The 18,508-nt window shown below is 33.9% G+C and overlaps 4 protein-coding genes and 1 pseudogene across 5 annotated transcripts; 3 read left to right on the top strand and 2 right to left on the bottom strand.

Moving 5' to 3' along the window:
* Positions 1 to 195: 195 nt before the first annotated feature.
* LOC110637224 (galactinol synthase 2) lies at positions 196 to 2,023 on the top strand. Its single transcript, XM_021787231.2, has 4 exons — positions 196 to 778; positions 947 to 1,267; positions 1,371 to 1,505; positions 1,613 to 2,023. The coding sequence occupies exons 1-4, from the start codon at positions 473 to 475 to the stop codon at positions 1,823 to 1,825; spliced, it is 975 nt and encodes a 324-aa protein (XP_021642923.1). The 5' UTR covers positions 196 to 472; the 3' UTR covers positions 1,826 to 2,023.
* A 2,365-nt stretch (positions 2,024 to 4,388) lies between these two features.
* On the top strand, positions 4,389 to 4,861 carry LOC110637207 (stress-response A/B barrel domain-containing protein HS1-like; annotated as a pseudogene).
* Positions 4,862 to 5,478: 617 nt separating this feature from the next.
* LOC110637226 (uncharacterized) lies at positions 5,479 to 7,983 on the top strand. Its single transcript, XM_021787232.2, has 6 exons — positions 5,479 to 5,640; positions 6,084 to 6,174; positions 6,333 to 6,460; positions 6,550 to 6,753; positions 6,842 to 7,024; positions 7,413 to 7,983. The coding sequence occupies exons 2-6, from the start codon at positions 6,102 to 6,104 to the stop codon at positions 7,779 to 7,781; spliced, it is 957 nt and encodes a 318-aa protein (XP_021642924.2). The 5' UTR covers positions 5,479 to 5,640; positions 6,084 to 6,101; the 3' UTR covers positions 7,782 to 7,983.
* Positions 7,984 to 10,312: 2,329 nt separating this feature from the next.
* On the bottom strand, positions 10,313 to 12,830 carry LOC110637222 (dihydrolipoyl dehydrogenase 1, mitochondrial). Its single transcript, XM_021787226.2, has 2 exons — positions 12,496 to 12,830; positions 10,313 to 11,785 (listed from the first exon to the last, which is right to left on the bottom strand). Exons 1-2 carry the CDS (start codon positions 12,775 to 12,777, stop codon positions 10,535 to 10,537), a joined length of 1,533 nt encoding a protein of 510 aa, XP_021642918.2. The 5' UTR covers positions 12,778 to 12,830; the 3' UTR covers positions 10,313 to 10,534.
* A 1,472-nt stretch (positions 12,831 to 14,302) lies between these two features.
* On the bottom strand, positions 14,303 to 17,060 carry LOC110637217 (probable protein phosphatase 2C 13). Of its 2 annotated transcripts, XM_021787216.2 has the most exons (3): positions 16,634 to 17,060; positions 14,551 to 15,521; positions 14,303 to 14,438 (listed from the first exon to the last, which is right to left on the bottom strand). In XM_021787216.2, exons 1-3 carry the CDS (start codon positions 16,799 to 16,801, stop codon positions 14,435 to 14,437), a joined length of 1,143 nt encoding a protein of 380 aa, XP_021642908.2. In that variant the 5' UTR covers positions 16,802 to 17,060; the 3' UTR covers positions 14,303 to 14,434. The 2 variants fall into 2 exon arrangements, with proteins under 2 accessions (XP_021642908.2, XP_058000841.1); XM_058144858.1 differs by having other exon boundaries at positions 14,303 to 15,521.
* Positions 17,061 to 18,508: the final 1,448 nt, after the last annotated feature.

Raw genomic sequence — 18,508 nt, 5'->3', positions numbered from 1 at the left:
AAAATATTACGGTAACCACAAGGATATTGCCACTTTGCAAAACACCTTATCATAATCAACTGATAAATTTTACTTCAGTTGTTTTAATAAGGTATTCAAATTTAAATTCACTAAATGAATGATATATATATATTTAACCATTGAACAGCATAACATAAAGCTATTCTTACTTTAACGTGTCAATTTCTCAAAACCACTAGTGTAAACTTCCACACAACGGAACAACCATAAAAATCATTGTTCCTCTAATAATTTCTCTAATTTCGCTTTTACTCTTACCATTTTCATCAACATCACCACCACCACCACCAGCACCAGCACCACCACCAGCACCAGTAGCTTCCGTGCTTATAAATAGAGGCACCCGCCAGCCATATACCCAGCATCTCGTACACAACTTTCTTGGATCTTTCTCCCAGTATTATACTCTCTTTCTTCTTCGATCTTTACCCTCTTCCTCTAATCTTTAAAGATGTCTCCTAACGCAACAATGGAACCTCCCATGGACTCCAAAGCCAGGGCATATGTGACTTTCTTGGCTGGCAATGGGGATTATGTGAAGGGTGTGGTAGGCTTAGCCAAGGGTTTAAGGAAGACAAAAACTGCATACCCTCTTGTGGTTGCTGTTTTACCTGACGTCCCAGAGGAGCACCGCCAGATTCTTGAATCTCAGGGCTGTATTGTCCGTGAGATTGAGCCCGTGTACCCACCGGAGAGCCAGACCCAGTTTGCCATGGCTTATTATGTGATTAACTACTCAAAGCTGCGTATTTGGGAGGTAATAATTAATTATCCGATACATTTTTCTTGTTTATGTCACTATAAGCTTGAGGTGTGATCCTGGCATGCATGTGTGCTAATTTTGGTAATGGTATGTGTAGACTCCACGTGTGATCTTTCATAGCGTAAATAAATTATATATATATATATATATTTATGGTTGCAGTTTGTTGAGTATGAAAAGATGATATACTTGGATGGAGATATACAAGTCTTTGAGAATATTGATCACCTATTCGATTCACCAAATGGGTATTTCTATGCTGTTATGGATTGTTTCTGCGAGAGGAATTGGAGGTTCTCTCCACAATACAAGATTGGTTATTGCCAACAGCGTCCTGAAAGGGTTCAATGGCCAAAGGAGATGGGCTCTCCGCCTCCTCCCTACTTCAATGCTGGTATGTTTGTGTTTGAGCCTAATCTTTTGACCTACTCTGATCTCTTGGAGACCCTCAAAGTCACCCCTACAACTTCTTTTGCTGAGCAGGTACTCTTTATTTTGCTCTAAATCCAATTAAATTAACATATTTAATTATATATAGTTATGATGTGATGAATTGGGTTTAATATTTGGGGTTTTATATATGAAGGACTTTCTGAACATGTACTTCAAGGATGTGTACAAGCCAATCCCTCCAGAGTACAATCTTGTTTTGGCTATGCTTTGGCGCCACCCTGAAAATGTGGAGTTCGACAAAGTTAAAGTTGTCCATTATTGTGCAGATGTGAGTGATGGAATCAGAGAAATTGAATGAATGAATTAATTTAAACTAGAGAAATAATTGGGTGAGAATTAAACATTTTTGAAATATATATATGTGATCTCTTGTAGGGTGGAAAGCCATGGAGGTACACAGGGAAAGAAGAGAACATGGACAGAGAGGACATAAAGCTGCTGATGAAGAAATGGTGGGATATATATGAGGATGAGTCATTGCACTACAAGAATGCTACGGCTGATCATGGAAAACTTGGCTCCATAATTGCTGCACTGACTGAGGAAGAAGTGGTTGATCACCAGAGAAGTGCTCCATCTGCTGCTTAATTAAAAAAATACATTAATTCTAATTACTATAGACAATAGTACTTAGTTCTTGAGCAGTAGAGTGCATGTTTTAAGGTATGATGTACTAGTGGCTTGTGTTGTGTTAATTTATACATGGTAATTGCAACCTTGGCACCTAAAATAATCCATGTAATGTATTAATCATCAAGTTTGATTATTATTATTATTATTATTATCCATGTACTCCAAGGTAATTATCAGTATATGTGCATGGATTATTATTAGACTGAACATCGAAATTATTTAAAATTAAAATTGAATAAATTATTTTATTTTTAATATAAGAATATGTGTTTAATTTAATTCAATTGAAAATTATATTTATTTTATTTAAAAATTAAAAAATAAAGGTTAAATTTAATTAAAATTAAAATCGAATCAAAATTTAAAAAGATATTATAATTTTAATTTCAATTTGAAATCAATCTCAACGTATTCGATGATAATACTCATATAAGATTTTAAATCTTGAATTGAAATTGTGAATTTTAATTCAAAATAAGTGTGATCTAATCATCCTAATATTTATTACTCATGAGTTTGTTTGTAATAAAAAAAAAAAATCTCCAGCTCAATTATTACATTATTTATTGGCATAAACGTTGTCACATATGTAAAAGATTTTTTTTTTTTTTATATATATATTTCTGGAAATACTCATTGTCCAGTTGCTTAAGGAAGCAGGGGCCAAGAAAGTTGAATGGATTCCATTTTTTTCATTTCGTCTTTTCAAGGAAGTCATATTCATGTCAATCCATGATTTTTTTTTTTTTTTTTACAATTTATTCCGAGTCCCATTCAAAATCTCACAACCATATATAAAAACAATTCTAATAACATAAAACTAAAATTTACTAATATTTTTTATTTAATAAATTTTTTTATGCATGGGAAAAGAATTTTTCTTTTTAAATGTTATAATTAAAAAAAAAAAAAAACTAGTAGTGATTTAAGATTTGGAATATATCTTTAATCTCAATGTTAAGAATTCGATATATTATATGGAAATTTATATATGAGAGATAGAAATTAATAACTTAAGATATGAAAAACTATTTACGTAATTAAGAAAATTAATAAGAATCTGGAAATCAAGATTCACAATCTTTATAGAAAAAAGATGATGAGGTCAACTCATATATTATTTATTTTTGTTTCCATGTGCTAGAGCTTTAACAGCAATATTAAATAATTATCTGAAAAAAAAAAAGCAATATCAAATAAAAAATGATGAGTTAAGTCTTATTAATAATTATCTGTGCTTCTTTTTTACTGGGTTTTTTTTTTATAAATTTTTTACACCTTTATTGTTTAATTAACATAGCAGGCTAAAAATTACCATCAAGTAAAACATTCGCACCATTTGATAGTTTAAATACTTTATTGACTTGATATGCTTTTTCAAATCAACATAATTGTTCATTTATTTGATTTCAAGGACTTATATTGAATTTATCTAATAAAAAAAATTTAATATTGTAAAAAGTTCTTATTGCTCTAATAATTTGTACTGTTTTTATTTCAATTTTATTTTTCTTTCTCAAACAAGAATATAGTGTGAAAAATGCATGCAATAAAAAAAAAGTGCAGAATGACAAATTTGTGCTCTGATAAGAAAATGATTTTTTTTTAAAAAAAAACCTAATATAATATATAATTTTTTCCCCCTTGAAATGGAGGCTATATCAGCACGTACGTATACATTTAGGGCAAAACTGAATCAAGTTTTCATTGGTCAATCATGGAATACTATACAATAACGTATGCTTCCATTGACTTTCCTACAATATCTTGTCTTTTCGGTCAAAAAACGGCTACCCATTTAAAATCCTATATTCTAATGATTATTAATTATAGCTTGAAGGATGAACTCATCGGTTAGCTCTTAATGCATTTCATATCGAGCTCAAATTCTACTAACTCTGTTTGAATTTCTCTTGGGTGAGCAATACATTATACATAAGTTCTACTCCTTAATGATTTTTAGACTTTTCTTAGCCTAAAATGAGAATACGTCTCCTACCCGTAAACCTTTCAGTGAAAAAAAAAAATGTTATGGCAATAATGCCCTGGGATTGGTAAAACTAGTTAGAAAGAAGCTTTCAATCTGATCATGGCATCGAATAGCAGACAAGCCAAGTAACTAGCAAGACCTCCTAATTAATTGGTATGGCTGCCAAAATGGACCCATTTTTAATTGGGCTAGCTCCAAGTAATCTGGTAATTGGGTTACATTTCAAAATTGTTATTATTCGAATCACACTCGGGCCATATGGATTGAATAACTGACCCTGTCTAATAGGTTTATAATGGCAGTCCTTTTACAATGGAACGGATTGGGTCCATCATCCATGGCCTTCGAAACATCTAGAGGGTAATTTATCCTATAAATTGAAAGTTGGATCATTAGAAAAATTCTGAAAGCCAGGAGGACAAATTTGATTATTTATTCAACTTTAGCCGTTAAGAGCCCTATAAGTATTTGGTTAAAGAGGCCAATGAAGATATCATCACAAAAGCTAAAAATTAAACACTTGGTTAACAGAGAGAGAGAGAGAGAGAGATATCAATGGCTGAAGCAAAAGGAGTGGCAGTAGCAGAAGCAGAAAGAGTCGCTAAGCACATTGTTTTGGCAAAGTTCAAAGAAGAAGTTTCAGCTGAAGAGATTCAACAGCTCACAAAAGGAATATGCCAGTCTCGTCAATCTTATTCCACCCATGAAGTCTTTCCATTGGTAATTGAGACATCAATATATAGATATATATATTACTTGTAATCTTAATGTTGAAACAATTAATGAATATGTGTGGTGAAGACATTCACAGGGGCACAGATGCAGGCATTGAGAACCTGACAGAAGGTTATACTCATGTGTTTGAATCCACCTTTGAGAGTACACAAGGGATTGCAGAATACGTAGCTCATCCTGCTCACATTGAATATTCCAATCTGCTAGCTCCTGCTCTGGAGAAAGTCCTTGCCATGGACTACCAATCCAATACTGTTCTACTCTAAGGTAATATAACTGTAGAATGAATTTATTTACTGAGTATGCATTTGTAAAGAATAAAAGGTTGCCGTAAAGGCCATCTACCTGGAATAATTTGGTGGCGTTGAATCTCCCGATTTGTATTTAATTAATTTTTTTTCTTTGTTTGTAATGGTCAGTTAATTAAACACGTGATTATTGGAAATTTGTTCTCTTTTCTTTTCTTTATCTTTGCATTGTTTAGCTCTTAGTATGGAAATTTGTTCTGTCAGTTTTTACATTATGAAGACACTTTAATTAATTTTGTATACATTTTAATATAAATATTTATTTTTATAATTATTAAATTTATTTTTATATAAATTTAAATTTATATTAGATGCCCTTAATATTTGTTATGAAATTGATCACTCAACGATGAAGGGAGTCTCAATGCATAGCCTGCAAATTATTATTCCCAATGAGCATTCATTAAATAAATAAAAAAAAATTCAGTGGAAGACGCGGAGAAAAATTATTGAAACAGAATGCAAACGACACCGTTTAACAAGGATTTTGGATAGGTGATAGGCTGACCCACATTCTCCAATGGATGCTGCAGTGGCAAAATGGGAATGGAAAATCAAAATTAATTCTCCTTGATAAATAAATCGGCACATAAAGGAAAAATGACAAAAGAGGGAGCTTTAAGTAGAGAAACCTTCATAGATTGCCCAGGACGAAGAAGAAGAAGAAGAAGAAAAAGAAAGAGGAATTCTGCGTTAGCTGAAATAGATCATCATCATCATCAATTCATAGTCCGTTGGTATTTATATATCTGCCCTTCTGGATAATGATTTTAATTAGGGTTTTCTGTGTTTGCACCTTTTGTACATGAAACGCATTTAGGTTTTTATATGAATTTTATTGCTTGCTTCTTTGTTCTTCTCGATTCAATTCATCTAAATTGTTTTGATTTTTAGACAATTTTTCTCTAATAATCATACTATATGGGCCTTTTTCTGCAGCAGGCTGAAAAATTAAAACTAAAATTAAAATCATTTAAAGGGGACTTTTTATTAATTATCTTTGTTAGATGAGAAAGCATTGGACTTTACATGGCCAAGTTGGTCCTTCTGGTCGTTTTGAATGGTGACTTAATTTTTGAGAAGTAAAATGTTGGGGAGTTTGTTAAAGTGGGACTTGCTAGTTCGCTAGGGTTGAATCATATTTGGTATTGAAGTAGTTGGAGTCTTGTGTTTCTTTCAGGGAAGATTAATGTAAAGGATGGATTCTCAAATTGAGTCTTCACAGAAAGTTGATTCAGTTTTGAGTTCAGAGCCAAAACCTGCAGAAAGTGGTAAGAACTAAGGATTTTTTATTTTTTATTTTGGGGGGGTGGGGGGGGGGGGGGTGTGGTGGGTGGGTGTGGGATTTCGTGTTCAATTCTATTGGAAATGTTTCATCATTATCAGCTCTAAACAATACATTTGTAATGGATTGTTCTTTCCTTGATAGATATGGAAGCTCGGGTGCAAGCAATGTGGGAGCAAATGAATAAAGGGTTGGGTAATAAGCCTGTCAAACCCATTTCAAATAAACGTATTAGTTCAACCATGAATACTAATTCACAGAAATTCAACGATGTAAGGATTCTCTCTTTCACCTATTTTAATGAATTATTTGGATGAGAGTTGTATTAAGTATAGTTGATTGATTTTTTCTCATGTGCTAGAATTGGATGACATATCTGGGTCTCGCACCAAAGAAGGCAGGATACCCTGGACAAGGTGACCAGCAGAATGGAGGAAGTGGTTTGCAGGATGGTACCAGCAAAGATGACAAGGTTGCTGCCAGGTGGGACCAAATGAATAAGGAAGTATCTAATAAGACACTTTCAAGCAAGTCTTCAGATAGAACTTCACAAAATAAGTCTGATGTGAGTACTATCTCTTTTCTCAGTATGCAGTGAAGCGATCCAGCCATGTCATTTATTATAAATTTGATACCATGCTCTGATTTCATAGAATTGGATGGCTTATCTGGGTCTGGCAACAAAGAAATCAGAAAGCTCTATACCAGATGCATCACAAAAGGGATCTAGTGTTTTGCAAAATGCCACTAGTGATGAGGCCAAAAAACTTGCTGCTGCTGCTCTCTCAGCAGTTAAGGATGCTGCAGCCGCTGCTTCAGGCAGGGGTAAAGTTGAGGTACATACAAACTTTTTCTTCCATAGGCCTTCTTTGTTGGACTTAGTTGGTTGACTTATGGCCCTGGCTAAAGATTAGTGGTTGTTTTAGCAATATGAAGATGGACAGATGGTACTACTTCCTAGATTATGTGAGATATGAAATTCTGAAAAATAATGACAACTCTTTCAATTTGATTTGCCTGTCTTGTCTTAATTGCAGTTCTGTTATTTGTTAGTTAACCTGAATCAACTGGGATGCACCCTTAGGATAACATGTTTGGGAGCTTTGGTTACATATGCAAAATCAAATGGAAATTCTATTTTAGCTTGATGGTTTGTGAACTTTTCAGTTTTGTCAGCATTTTTTTTTTGGGGTCATTCTTTAAAAAAGTTATTTCCTTTTGCAGATCTCAGAGGTACGAGATTTTGCAGGTCAGGAAATTGAAGTTAAGAAGCTTGTTGATGCAGAGTCAAAAGAGGCTGCTGAAAAGGCCAGAACTCCTCCACCTTCTGCAGTGGATGCTGTTCTAGAACAAATTAAGAAGAAACCTAAGCTCAGTGTGCTTGACAAGACGAAAAAGGATTGGGGAGAATTTAAGGAAGAGAATAAGGGGCTAGAAGAGGAGTTAGATGCTTATAAGAAAAGCTCAAACCAGTATCTGGACAAGGTATCATTCTTGCAACGAGCTGATTACAGAGAATTTGAGAGGGAGAGAGATGCACGGCTAGCTCTACAGGCCAGGAGGAGGACGGATATGCGAGAAGATGATCTTTAAATTCATAAATTCTATCTTGCTTAGCTATCGTGAGCATGTGGAAATCAAGGGATTAACCTGGAATTTTTTACAATGTAGTGAAGGCCTTCTCATAGGGGACCATTTGTCAATGAGCTGTATGAATTTGTGATGCAGTAGAAGTCCTGTGATACATTGTTTTACTTTTGACGGCCAATTTTTTACCAAATGGTTTTGCCTCTTATTTCTTGGAGCTAATGGTAACAGTTGACACGATTATGGAAACATAATCTTCTTTATTTTTCTTTTTCAACATACAGTGCATGTTGGATTTATCTAAGTTTGTGGGCGGTCAATGTGAGACACGGACTATAAATGCAGAGTTCAGTTTGAAGGAGGCTCATAATTTCAGACTAAAAAGACTCCAACATGAACAAGGATAAAAGCTCATTTCCCTCATAGTCTTCATACTCGGGAAGATTTGGAAAGGTCGAAATCTCATTCTCTTTCAGAATCAGCTCTCCTTGTACCCCGTCGTAACCATGGCTTTGAAACATGGAGACGACTTCCTAGCGGCAAGAAGCCCAAAGTACAAAGCACAATTCCAATTCTAGTGCCACAACTTTGGGAACCTCCCAACCAACACTTGGTTAAGATTAATTTTGATACAATAGGGAATCGAGCTAATGGTATGGGAGCCGGTGGCAGCGCGAGACAGTAAAGGCTACTCAATGGGATGGACATGCAAGCGATTCATGTCCATGCAGGATCCCTTGGTGTTGGAAAGCCTTGCATGCATGGAAGCTGTCATCGTTGCCCAGGACAAGGGGTTTCGGCGAGTCATTATGGTCGAGTCGTTATTAATAGGCTCAGTGTTGGTCCAGTTTCACTTGATATTGAAGTAGAGATTACCACCGGGTTCAGGAACTGCTGATTCAAGTTAAATGAAATCATAATCTTGAACTAAATTGTCATGGGGTGATTTGAGAGAGTTCTTGAATTGTCGGTTCTGATTCGAGCTTTGATTTAAAATAGTTTGAAGAACAACAGTTTAAGATTGTTTGAATGATAGTTTAATGGTGCTTTGGACAAAAAAATTAGAAAAAAAAAATTATTTATTTTAAATTAAATTATGTTTATAAAAATATTTTAATTGAAAATTTTCTAAGAAAAAATATAATTTTTCTTAGAAATTTTAATTTTTCTTATAAATTTTTTAATTAAAATAAAATAAGAAAAAATATAATAAAATTAATTTATTTTTAAAAAAAATTAATAAAAAAAGACTTGGACTTAATTAAAAAATTAAAGATGGAATTAATTTTTTCTAAAAAAGAAGTGCATGAACTTAATTTTGACTTCATATGATAAAATTTATAATTAAAAAAAGTATAAAAGAGAAAAAGAAATTAAAATAGAAGGTATTGGAAATTTTATTGAGAATATAAAATAATAACAGAGTAATTGAAATAATATTGAAAATTTTAATAAATATAGAAAATAATAAAGTAAAGAAATTAAGAGAGTATCAAGAAAGAAATAGAATGTAAAAAATAATTATTTAGAAAATTTTAGAAAAATTGATGAGGTATTGGGAATTAAAAAAAAAGTAGAGAATAATTATATAGAGAATTTGAGATTTATATAAATGAATTAGGAGTAGGGTGGGGTACTTATTGAGTTCTTTTTTTATTTAAACTGTCAGTTAATCCGGTTTGGAATCAATGGTTCAATCTAATTAGAAATCACTATAAATCTAAATCAAACTACGAAATTAGTTCGAAGTCAATTTTAATTTTAACTGATTTTAATTTAATTTTAATTGAGTCAACTCTAGTTCGAAACCGAATGATGGCCACCCCAATATCCAAAGCATTATACGGGATATGAATCATTTCCAAAAAGAGTTTAATGAGATTCATTTCCGCTTTGTTAGAACTTGTTGTTATAGGGTGGCTTCTAATTTGGTCTCCAAAGCTTTTAGAGATGAATCTTTTTTTGTAACCCCTCTCAGTAGATTTTACTTGTATGTTCATCGATGCTAATTTTAAGGCTTATCTGATGAAAATCTTACATTAAAAAAAAATAAAATGAAAAGATGACATATAAATGATTAAATCGTAATATTAAATTAATTATAATTATTTATATAAATTTTAATTAAAATAAATTAATTCATAATTTATTCATTTTAACACTGCCGATAAATTCCAACTTCAGGGAGAAAAAAAGGGCACATGGATTCTTTAAAAAATTCGTAGGCAGGAGCGATGCCACTGGAAGTCATGAGCTGGCAGTGAGATTTTACGATCACTCTAAGTATTATTTAATTAAAACTCATAAAATTCTTTTTTTTTATGAATCTTTATATTTTCAATTTTAAAATTATCATAAAATTATTTAAAAATCTTTTAATAAAATTTAATTTAATTCTTGCCTCAACTGAAAAACACACCCCTGTTAAAAGACAGCAGCCCTCACCAAATGGACCGGCGATGCACATAGGCTCCATGATGCAACAAGGAATTCAAGTATTATGACATAATCCATTAAAATAATAATAAAGGGAAAAATGAGAAAAACGCAACCCAACTCGCATTGATATCGTTCTCTAATATCCCAGCCATGTTAACACATGAAATTATTCTGTAAGAGAATGGACAAAAGCAAATTTCTACTAAAGAATTTCATCTGCTTCAATGACAAACAAATAAGAAAAGGTCAATTGGTCAAGTCTTTGCTTAAACCATTGCAAAAATCCTGAAGACAAATGAAAACAAGTACTCTTCAATCTTTTATATGTGAATGGGCTTGTCATGAGCGGCCATGGCAGCTTCCTTCAATGCCTCACTCATTGTTGGATGTGCATGGCACACACGTGCTATATCCTCGCTTGCAGCATCATATGTAAGGGCCACTACTGCCTCATGAATGAGCTCACCTGCATTAGGCGCCATGATATGGACTCCCAATATTTTATCCGTCTCCTTCTCGGCCAATATCTTGACTATCCCTTCAGCATCATCAATTGCCTTAGCACGGCTATTTGCCAAGAAAGGGAACTTTCCAACACGGTATTCAATACCATGTGCCTTAACCTGCTCCTCAGTCTTACCAACAGAAGCAACCTCAGGGTGTGTATAGACAACTCCAGGAACCTTGTCATAATCTACATGGCCTTGTTTACCAGCTATGAACTCCACACAAGCAACTCCATCCTCCTCTGCCTTGTGGGCCAACATTGGTCCTGGAATTACATCCCCAATTGCATAAACACCAGATACGTTTGATGCAAACCTTTCATTGACTAGAATTCGTCCCAACTTGTCTGTTTCCACACCTATCTTGTCCAGCCCAAGTCCAGCAGTGAATGGAGTCCTACCAGCAGAGACAAGTACCACATCAGCTTCAAGTGTTGTCTGGTCACCACCAGATGCAGGCTCAAGCGTCAGCTTTACACCATCTCCAGAAGTATCGACTCCTACCACCTTAGTTTTGAGCATGAATTTCATTTTCTGCTTCTCAAGTGTACGCTGGAATTGCTTGCGAATTTCCCCATCCATGCTTGGGACGACATCCGGGGCAAACTCAACAACAGTGACTTCTGAACCAAGCCGGCCCCACACTGAGCCCATCTCAAGCCCAATGTAGCCTGCTCCAATGACCACAAGTTTCTTAGGAATTTCCGACAAAGCCAAAGCACCAGTAGATGATACAATTTTCTTTTCATCAATGGTGATCCCAGGTAGAGATTTGACATCAGAGCCAGTCGCAATTATGATATTCTTGCCTTTCACAACAGTGTTCCCACCATCAAGAGTGTCTACAGACACCTCAGAGGGGGAGATGAATTTGCCATACCCTTTCACATAGTTCACTTTGTTTTTCTTGAATAAACCTTCAATACCTCGTGTAAGGTTAGCTACAGCTTTGTCTTTTTGGGCCATCATGGCTGGTAAATCAACTTCAACAGAAGAAAACTTCACGCCGTGGTTGGCAAATGAATGCTGGGCTTCGTGGAACATATGGGATGAGTGAAGAAGTGCCTGAACATAAGAAAAGTTAGAAAATTTTTCAAAGGCGGCACATATTGAACACATCGAACATATCACTGAAGTGAATAAAACAGCCCAATACCACATGCATACAAGTCCTATATTTATGTGTGAACACTACCATGTTAGTAATGGATTAGCGTAGCAGAACTAATCAAAAGGAAGAGCACTGATTATTCCACAAAAGGAGGAGTACAACATACCCTACTCTACAGATTACAAGAAAGCCAACAATCTGTCCCCTTTAACCAATCAAATTCTTTCAAAGAACGAAACAAAGACATTCATCACATTATTAACAAGCGTTTTCTGCCAACCATACTTGGCAAAACAATTTCTTGGCCATATAAATGCGCTCTGCTCTAAGTGTGTAAATGGAACAAAGAACTCCAACTTCAAGAGCCAGAGAGAGAGAGAAAGAGTTCATGAGACAAGATTTCTCAAATAAAATAAAAGGGGTTCAATTGAAATCAAACCAACTTTCCCAGTAATCAGTAAAGACACTCAAGCAAGAACAAAATCCTCCACGATGAATGGAGAAATGGTAATCAAGTTAAGCTACCAGATCTGGGCCTAAGCTCAACAATCAGCCAAGCAAATCAAACAATCCTTTATTTACAAAATCAAGAAATAAAATTAAAAAATTGGAAAAGAGATCGAACAAAGAAAAACTAAAATCCCTGAGACATAAGAACGTATACCTTAGAAGGAATGCATCCAACGTTGAGGCAGGTGCCACCGAGAGTTCCACGTTTCTCGATGCAAGTGGTTTTGAGTCCAAGCTGAGCGGCCTTGATAGCTGCAACGTAGCCGCCAGGACCGCCGCCGATAACGACAACATCGTTGTCCTCAGATCCCAAGGAGGCGAATCCACGGGAGAAGCCGGTGAGCGAGAAGGAGTACCTGAGAGCATCAGGATTGGAATTGGAGAAATTTCGAGCGAGAAGGTATGCCTTTCTTCTCGCGAAGCTAGCCATCGCCATTTTTTTTTTATTGTGTTTATGTTTGGTCCTTGCCAGCGCGAGCTCGCTTCGCTTTATATATATATATATATATATATATATATATATATATATATATATATATATATATATATATATGTGTGTGTGTGTGTATATATATAGATATATTATTGATGTTTTCTATTCTATATGCCTTGAAAACAAAGTATTATTCATGCGTATGTTACAAGCTTGATTCAAGTGAGAATAACATGCAATCGTCGCCCTTTCGATGGTCTGGATCAATTTGACTGGTTATTTTCCATTTTTTTTTTTTTCATGATTGGATCTGAACCACTGATGGTGAATACATTAGCAGGTCAACCTTCAACCTAATTCATGGAAAGTGGGAAAGCCTTGTTTGATTTTGATTCCGTTAGTTCAATAATTAACAATTATTCTCAAATTAGGTTTGCCGCTCCTGCAGATAATAGATTGTTTTTCATCGGTTTCTTTCCTCCATTTTTGTTTATTTATTGACTCATTTCACTGAAACCTTTGGTTTTGTCAAGCTCAAGCTCAAAATGTTTACTGATTTGTTTTTTGAATTTTAGAAAGCTAATTATTGATTTATTTTACTCTCCTCCTTTGAATAATATATATATATATATATATTAAGAAAATAATTATCATAAGCGAAAATTCTTATAATCCATCAATTTTTCATGACAATAAAAATATCAAATCACCAAAAATAAATAATGAATTACCCATAATTATAGTCATCAAAATCAAGCATCATTATATTTTTATCTTTGAAGAGATTTAACAATCACGTAAAAAAAAAAAAACAATCACGTAAATCTGAAATTTTTTTTAAATTAAAAATTGAGGAAAAAAATTGTGAAAAAGTTAAAAGAAATAATAAAATGTATAAAATAAGATGAGAAATGGAAAATGATATAGAGGAATAAAGTGAAGATGTGTGCTATGAATATGCACGAGAGATGTCAGAGAGTCACACTTAAAAATAGCAACAACAAAATGAAAATTATGATATATGATTTCTGAAAATATGATTTCGCTTTTTTAAAGCAGTTACGGAAAAAAGATTTTTGAAAATAACGAACAAGTTTTTTTTTTTCAAAATTAAAAAAAAGCAACGTGGCCTCAATTGGTGGGACAATGTATAGCGTTGTAGCACGTAAGGAATAACCACACTCACTCAGTCCATTATTTGGAGTTTTTCTTAGTTGATAATATAAAACTACAAGGTGTAAAATGGTGGCCTCTTATTTCCTACCGTTACTCTTCACCGTTTCTCGAGTCTCGTGGTAGCTGTGTTCTGGGCAGATGGGCTTCTAGCTAAGATGAAGAGGCCTTTGTGTGACTCCAACCCATATTAGTAAATGAACAAAATCCCCTACGCCAGAATCAGACACTGCCTATATGCCAACTTCAAATGACAGCGCAACTTGACAATTCTACTTCCATTCTCCATAACACATAAGACTGAATATTAATAAAATAAAAAAATGACAGAGACGCATTGCAGTGAACTCAATGATATCAAAATATGGCAAAATAATCTGGCCTTTGCCATTAAAGTTACCAATCCGAAACATATACTTTACTTGACACTACCGCCACCCCAGTATCCTCATCTACCCCTACAAAAATGCTGGCTGCTTTTTCCAAGCTATCTGAAACAGCCACAAAACAGATAAAAAAAAAAAAATCCTTTATTATTAAAAATCTCAGGAAATAAATACAAAATAATTTGTCTGTCTGTATATTCAATTGCCTTCCATTAACCTTTTCAATCTATTTCGAGTCTCCTCAGAAAAACTGCACCACCTCAACCTCCTCCTCTGAGGGGGACATGACTCTACAACACTAGGTGAAGAGAAGCAGATGATAACCACAGTGAGATTATCAGTTGAATGAAGACGTGATGCTTCCATAACTAGCTCTCTGGCGCACAACTCTGGGTCATCATGCCGCCTAAGCCCACGCCGGACCAAGCTGACAGCATCCTGGCTTGACATAACATCCCATATGCCATCACAACCAATGATCAAGAATTCATCATCCTCTGTTAACACAAGCTGTTGAACATCTGGCTCAGCAATCAGAGGTGAGGCGGCCCCAAGAGGAAGTTTCAAATCCCAGTCTCCAAGAGCTCTAGTAACAGAGAGATAACCATTAAGATATTCATCTTCAATGTAGCCACCCAAGTTCTCAACACGCTTGCGTTCTGGCAAATAAGAAGGCCTGTGATCTTGTGACATATCAACAGCTACCCCTTTCCTGCATAGAACTGCCCGGCAGTCGCCAGCATTTGCAACCAGTAGATGTCTGCCAAGAACAAGAGCAGTCAGTGCTGTTGTTCCACAAGAACTGCTAACACTGCTTTCATCAGCTAAGGCAACGTCTGCCAGCAAAAATGCCTTCCTATGGGAATTCACCAATGCTTCTAGGAACATGGCATCAATATCAGATGTTTGTGGCAACTCAGCATCTTCAAAAAATAACCTCATTGCATTTTTCTTTATATAAGCAGCAGCATCAGGCCCACCATGACCATCAAACACTGCATAAAAAGCACTTGGCCACTTGAAGAAAGAACCCAAACAAGCAGATAGATCATCAATTCGAATGTGTTCATCATCCATAGAGGGCCTTGTTCCAATGTCAGCATAGCTACCAGAGCGAATGCTTGGAAAAGACTTAGCAGCAGACGAGTCAATAGCTGCTTCTTTCATGGTCTCTGTGCGACTCACAGCCTAGAGTGACATACAGGATGTGGTTAGTCCATGTTCTGATGTGTACACAAGAATAAAGAAATACAAAATACCGAAAAATTCACCATACAGCAAGAAATAATTATAATGACAAACATATGGTAACAATCCCATAATTAAGCTAATCTAATATAAAGTACCATAACCCAGTGACTTCACCAACACCACTGATTCAATTATTTAATTAGAGCTACCTTGCTTTTCACTCTTTTAACTTTCTAATCCTTCTTCTTAGCTTCTTTGAGCCGCATTATGTTCTATGGTTTATCATACTAATGAATATGCAAAGCCACTAATTTAATGAGCTAGCATTCAAACATCTTACAAATTAAGGAAATAGACACTGCAATTGTTAACAAGACACTATACTGCAAGAGTAGCTTCAATTTGATAATCCCCATCAAAACTATTGATCCAAATGTAGCCTAAAATCCATGCAACAATTCAATTCCTCCACGTAAGAATCCATACATGTAACAAGTAACATGATTCAAACATCCAAGCCTTAATCCCAAACTAGTTGAGGTCAGCTATATGTATCCTTTTTTTGCCATTCAAATATAAGAGACATATCAGCATCAATATTCAAAACTTGCAAATCCTTTAATGTTATTTTCCCCCACACCATCTTAAGGCTCCCCTTTCCCCTTCTCACTACTTCCCAGCTAAGTTATCACGCTACCCATAAATCAGAGACGTACAACTCTGGATTGAATTGCCAAAAAAAAAAAAAAAACTAGTTCTAATATCGCGAGGAAAACCCTATCCAAATAATATTTTCTTGTTCAATAAAGGGCATCAGAAGCTACTCCAATAAATCGACAACAGACAATCTGTGGGCAAGACGAGAAAACCATCTAACAAATCAACAAAAGACAATATCGCAGCAAGAAACCCATGAAAAATCAAAATTCTGACCAATACTAACTACAAATATACCCAAATATAAAGAAAGTAAAATCATCAAACCCAGTAATCAGTCGAGCAATCTTTACTCACGAATCAGTAAATCGCCATAAACAACATAAAAATAAAATAAACCGAGAAAATTCAAGAAATCAAGGAAGATTAAGGAACAAAAAAAAAAAACGCACTGATTCAAATCGCGAGATATCAGTGGAGATTGACTCAAAGATGGGAGTCGAAGGAACTGTCACATCTACGTTCAAGTTCTGCAGGTGATACTGCACGTCAAGAACCGGAGGAATGCTAGGTTGACAGATAATCTCTGCTTCCGCAACCATTTTTTCATTCATTATCATCTTTGAAACGTCGTCGCTTAAAAGGTTCTTCCCCTTCTAGCGCTACCAAGAACAAAGCTATGGCTTCAAAGACAGAAATCCAGAAAACCTCACGCCACAAAGTCGAAGGAAAACGGAATTTGTCTCCCTCTCTTTCTTGTGCAAAATAGAGTAACTTCTTTCGAAGCAATTTAGGGTTTCAAATTCTGATTCTCTTGCTCTCACTCTTGCTTTCTCTCCTCTCCGCTCCGCTCTCTCGGTGGATATCGTAAGGGCAAGAGTAGGTATTTTATACATCTCAGATCGGATCTATCCTCCTGGGATCATTGGAAGGGTGAATTACAAAAGCCTCCCTATACTTTATTTATTTTTATATTTGTGTCTCATTTTTACTTTTTGTATTTTGATCATTAAACCCCTGATAAATGATAAAACTGTCCCTAATATTTAACAAGTATAAAATTAAAATGTATATAATTTAAAATAAATTTTAATTTAAAATAAATAAATAAAATAAAAATAAAATGCTTAATTTTTATTTTATTTTTAAAATGATTTGTTTATATAAAAGTTATAGCTTTAGTATTTATTAATATTTTTTTCAAAATACATAATATTATAAGTTGTAATGTTTATGTTAAGAATCTGAAATTAAAAAGTATTTTAAATTTATATTTATTGATTATTTATTTATAATATTTGTATTTTAAAAAAAATAAAATCTAAATAAGAGTTAGATCCTTTCATTTTTAAAATTTATTATAATTAGAAAATACTATAATTAACTCTTTTATTTTACATTATTATAAAAATTTAATGAAAAATAAAATTTTTCGTGGTGGCGTGTCAGACACGCGAACACCTTCTTCTAATATAAGAAACGCTGACGTATTAACTTTTGTAGAAATGTTTGACTACGCAGCTGTGGTGTGTACGCGGTGCTAAGAGCTGTTTCCAACTCTTGTAAACGAAAAGGTCACTGCGGATTATGCTGTGATCTCTTTCCTTCTATTTGAAGCATTTATTTAAGTTAGAAATACTCGGTCATAGAAAAAGTTGTCCCGTGTTAAAAGAATTATGTTTATTTTTTAGAAGATATTAAAATAATTTATTTATTATCAATAATTATATTTATTTTAAAAAGTATAGGTGGATAGATGTGATTATTTTAAGATATATAAAATAAATTATTATATTTATTTAAAAAGATATAATTAAATAAAAGTAATTATTTTAATATATACAAAATGGGATACACATATTTTATAAATAGTAATTTTAAATAAAAATTTATTAACTTTTCCTCTATTTTTTATTTTGTTCACTTTCATTTATAATTAAAATTATTATTTTTTAATTCATTATTTAGAAAATTCTATAATTATGGTCTAAAAACTTTGTTATATCGGAGGAATTTGCTCAAATTACTCACTAACATTATAGTAAGGGATATAATTCCTTTAAAGAGAGTGAGTACATGATCAAATTTATTGTTATTGGTAATTATTTTTCTAATGATTTATTTTTATCCAAAATATAATAATTATATGTTGTGAATTTACTGTTAAAATAAGAAAAACTCACGTTTTTAAATACATTCAGTTGCATTTATATAACTAGACTTGCTTATCTCATTCATAGCAATGCTAATCCGAAATGTCATTAATTAGTGAAGAAGATTGATGTCTACCTATAAATTAACAAAGATCCAAACCATAGAGTAATTAA

This window comes from Hevea brasiliensis, chromosome 4 (assembly GCF_030052815.1).
Source record: "Hevea brasiliensis isolate MT/VB/25A 57/8 chromosome 4, ASM3005281v1, whole genome shotgun sequence".
Lineage (NCBI taxonomy): Eukaryota > Viridiplantae > Streptophyta > Magnoliopsida > Malpighiales > Euphorbiaceae > Hevea > Hevea brasiliensis.
The sequence above is the reverse complement of the archived record's forward strand: the minus strand, read 5'-3'. Positions and strand labels throughout refer to the sequence as shown.

Excerpts from the sequence above, each read along its gene's own strand:
- LOC110637224 (XM_021787231.2), top strand. The coding sequence starts at position 473 with ATGTCTCCTAACGCAACAATGGAACCTCCCATGGACTCCAAAGCCAGG. Across the intron at positions 779-946 it reads CAAAGCTGCGTATTTGGGAG|TTTGTTGAGTATGAAAAGAT; the intron begins GTAATAATTAAT and ends TTATGGTTGCAG. Across the intron at positions 1,268-1,370 it reads CAACTTCTTTTGCTGAGCAG|GACTTTCTGAACATGTACTT; the intron begins GTACTCTTTATT and ends TTATATATGAAG.
- LOC110637226 (XM_021787232.2), top strand. The coding sequence starts at position 6,102 with ATGGATTCTCAAATTGAGTCTTCACAGAAAGTTGATTCAGTTTTGAGT. Across the intron at positions 6,754-6,841 it reads CTTCACAAAATAAGTCTGAT|AATTGGATGGCTTATCTGGG; the intron begins GTGAGTACTATC and ends CTGATTTCATAG. Across the intron at positions 7,025-7,412 it reads CAGGCAGGGGTAAAGTTGAG|ATCTCAGAGGTACGAGATTT; the intron begins GTACATACAAAC and ends TTCCTTTTGCAG.
- LOC110637222 (XM_021787226.2), bottom strand. The coding sequence starts at position 12,777 with ATGGCGATGGCTAGCTTCGCGAGAAGAAAGGCATACCTTCTCGCTCGA. Across the intron at positions 11,786-12,495 it reads TTGGATGCATTCCTTCTAAG|GCACTTCTTCACTCATCCCA; the intron begins GTATACGTTCTT and ends TCTTATGTTCAG.
- LOC110637217 (XM_058144858.1), bottom strand. The coding sequence starts at position 16,801 with ATGATAATGAATGAAAAAATGGTTGCGGAAGCAGAGATTATCTGTCAA. Across the intron at positions 15,522-16,633 it reads ATATCTCGCGATTTGAATCA|GCTGTGAGTCGCACAGAGAC; the intron begins GTGCGTTTTTTT and ends ATGTCACTCTAG.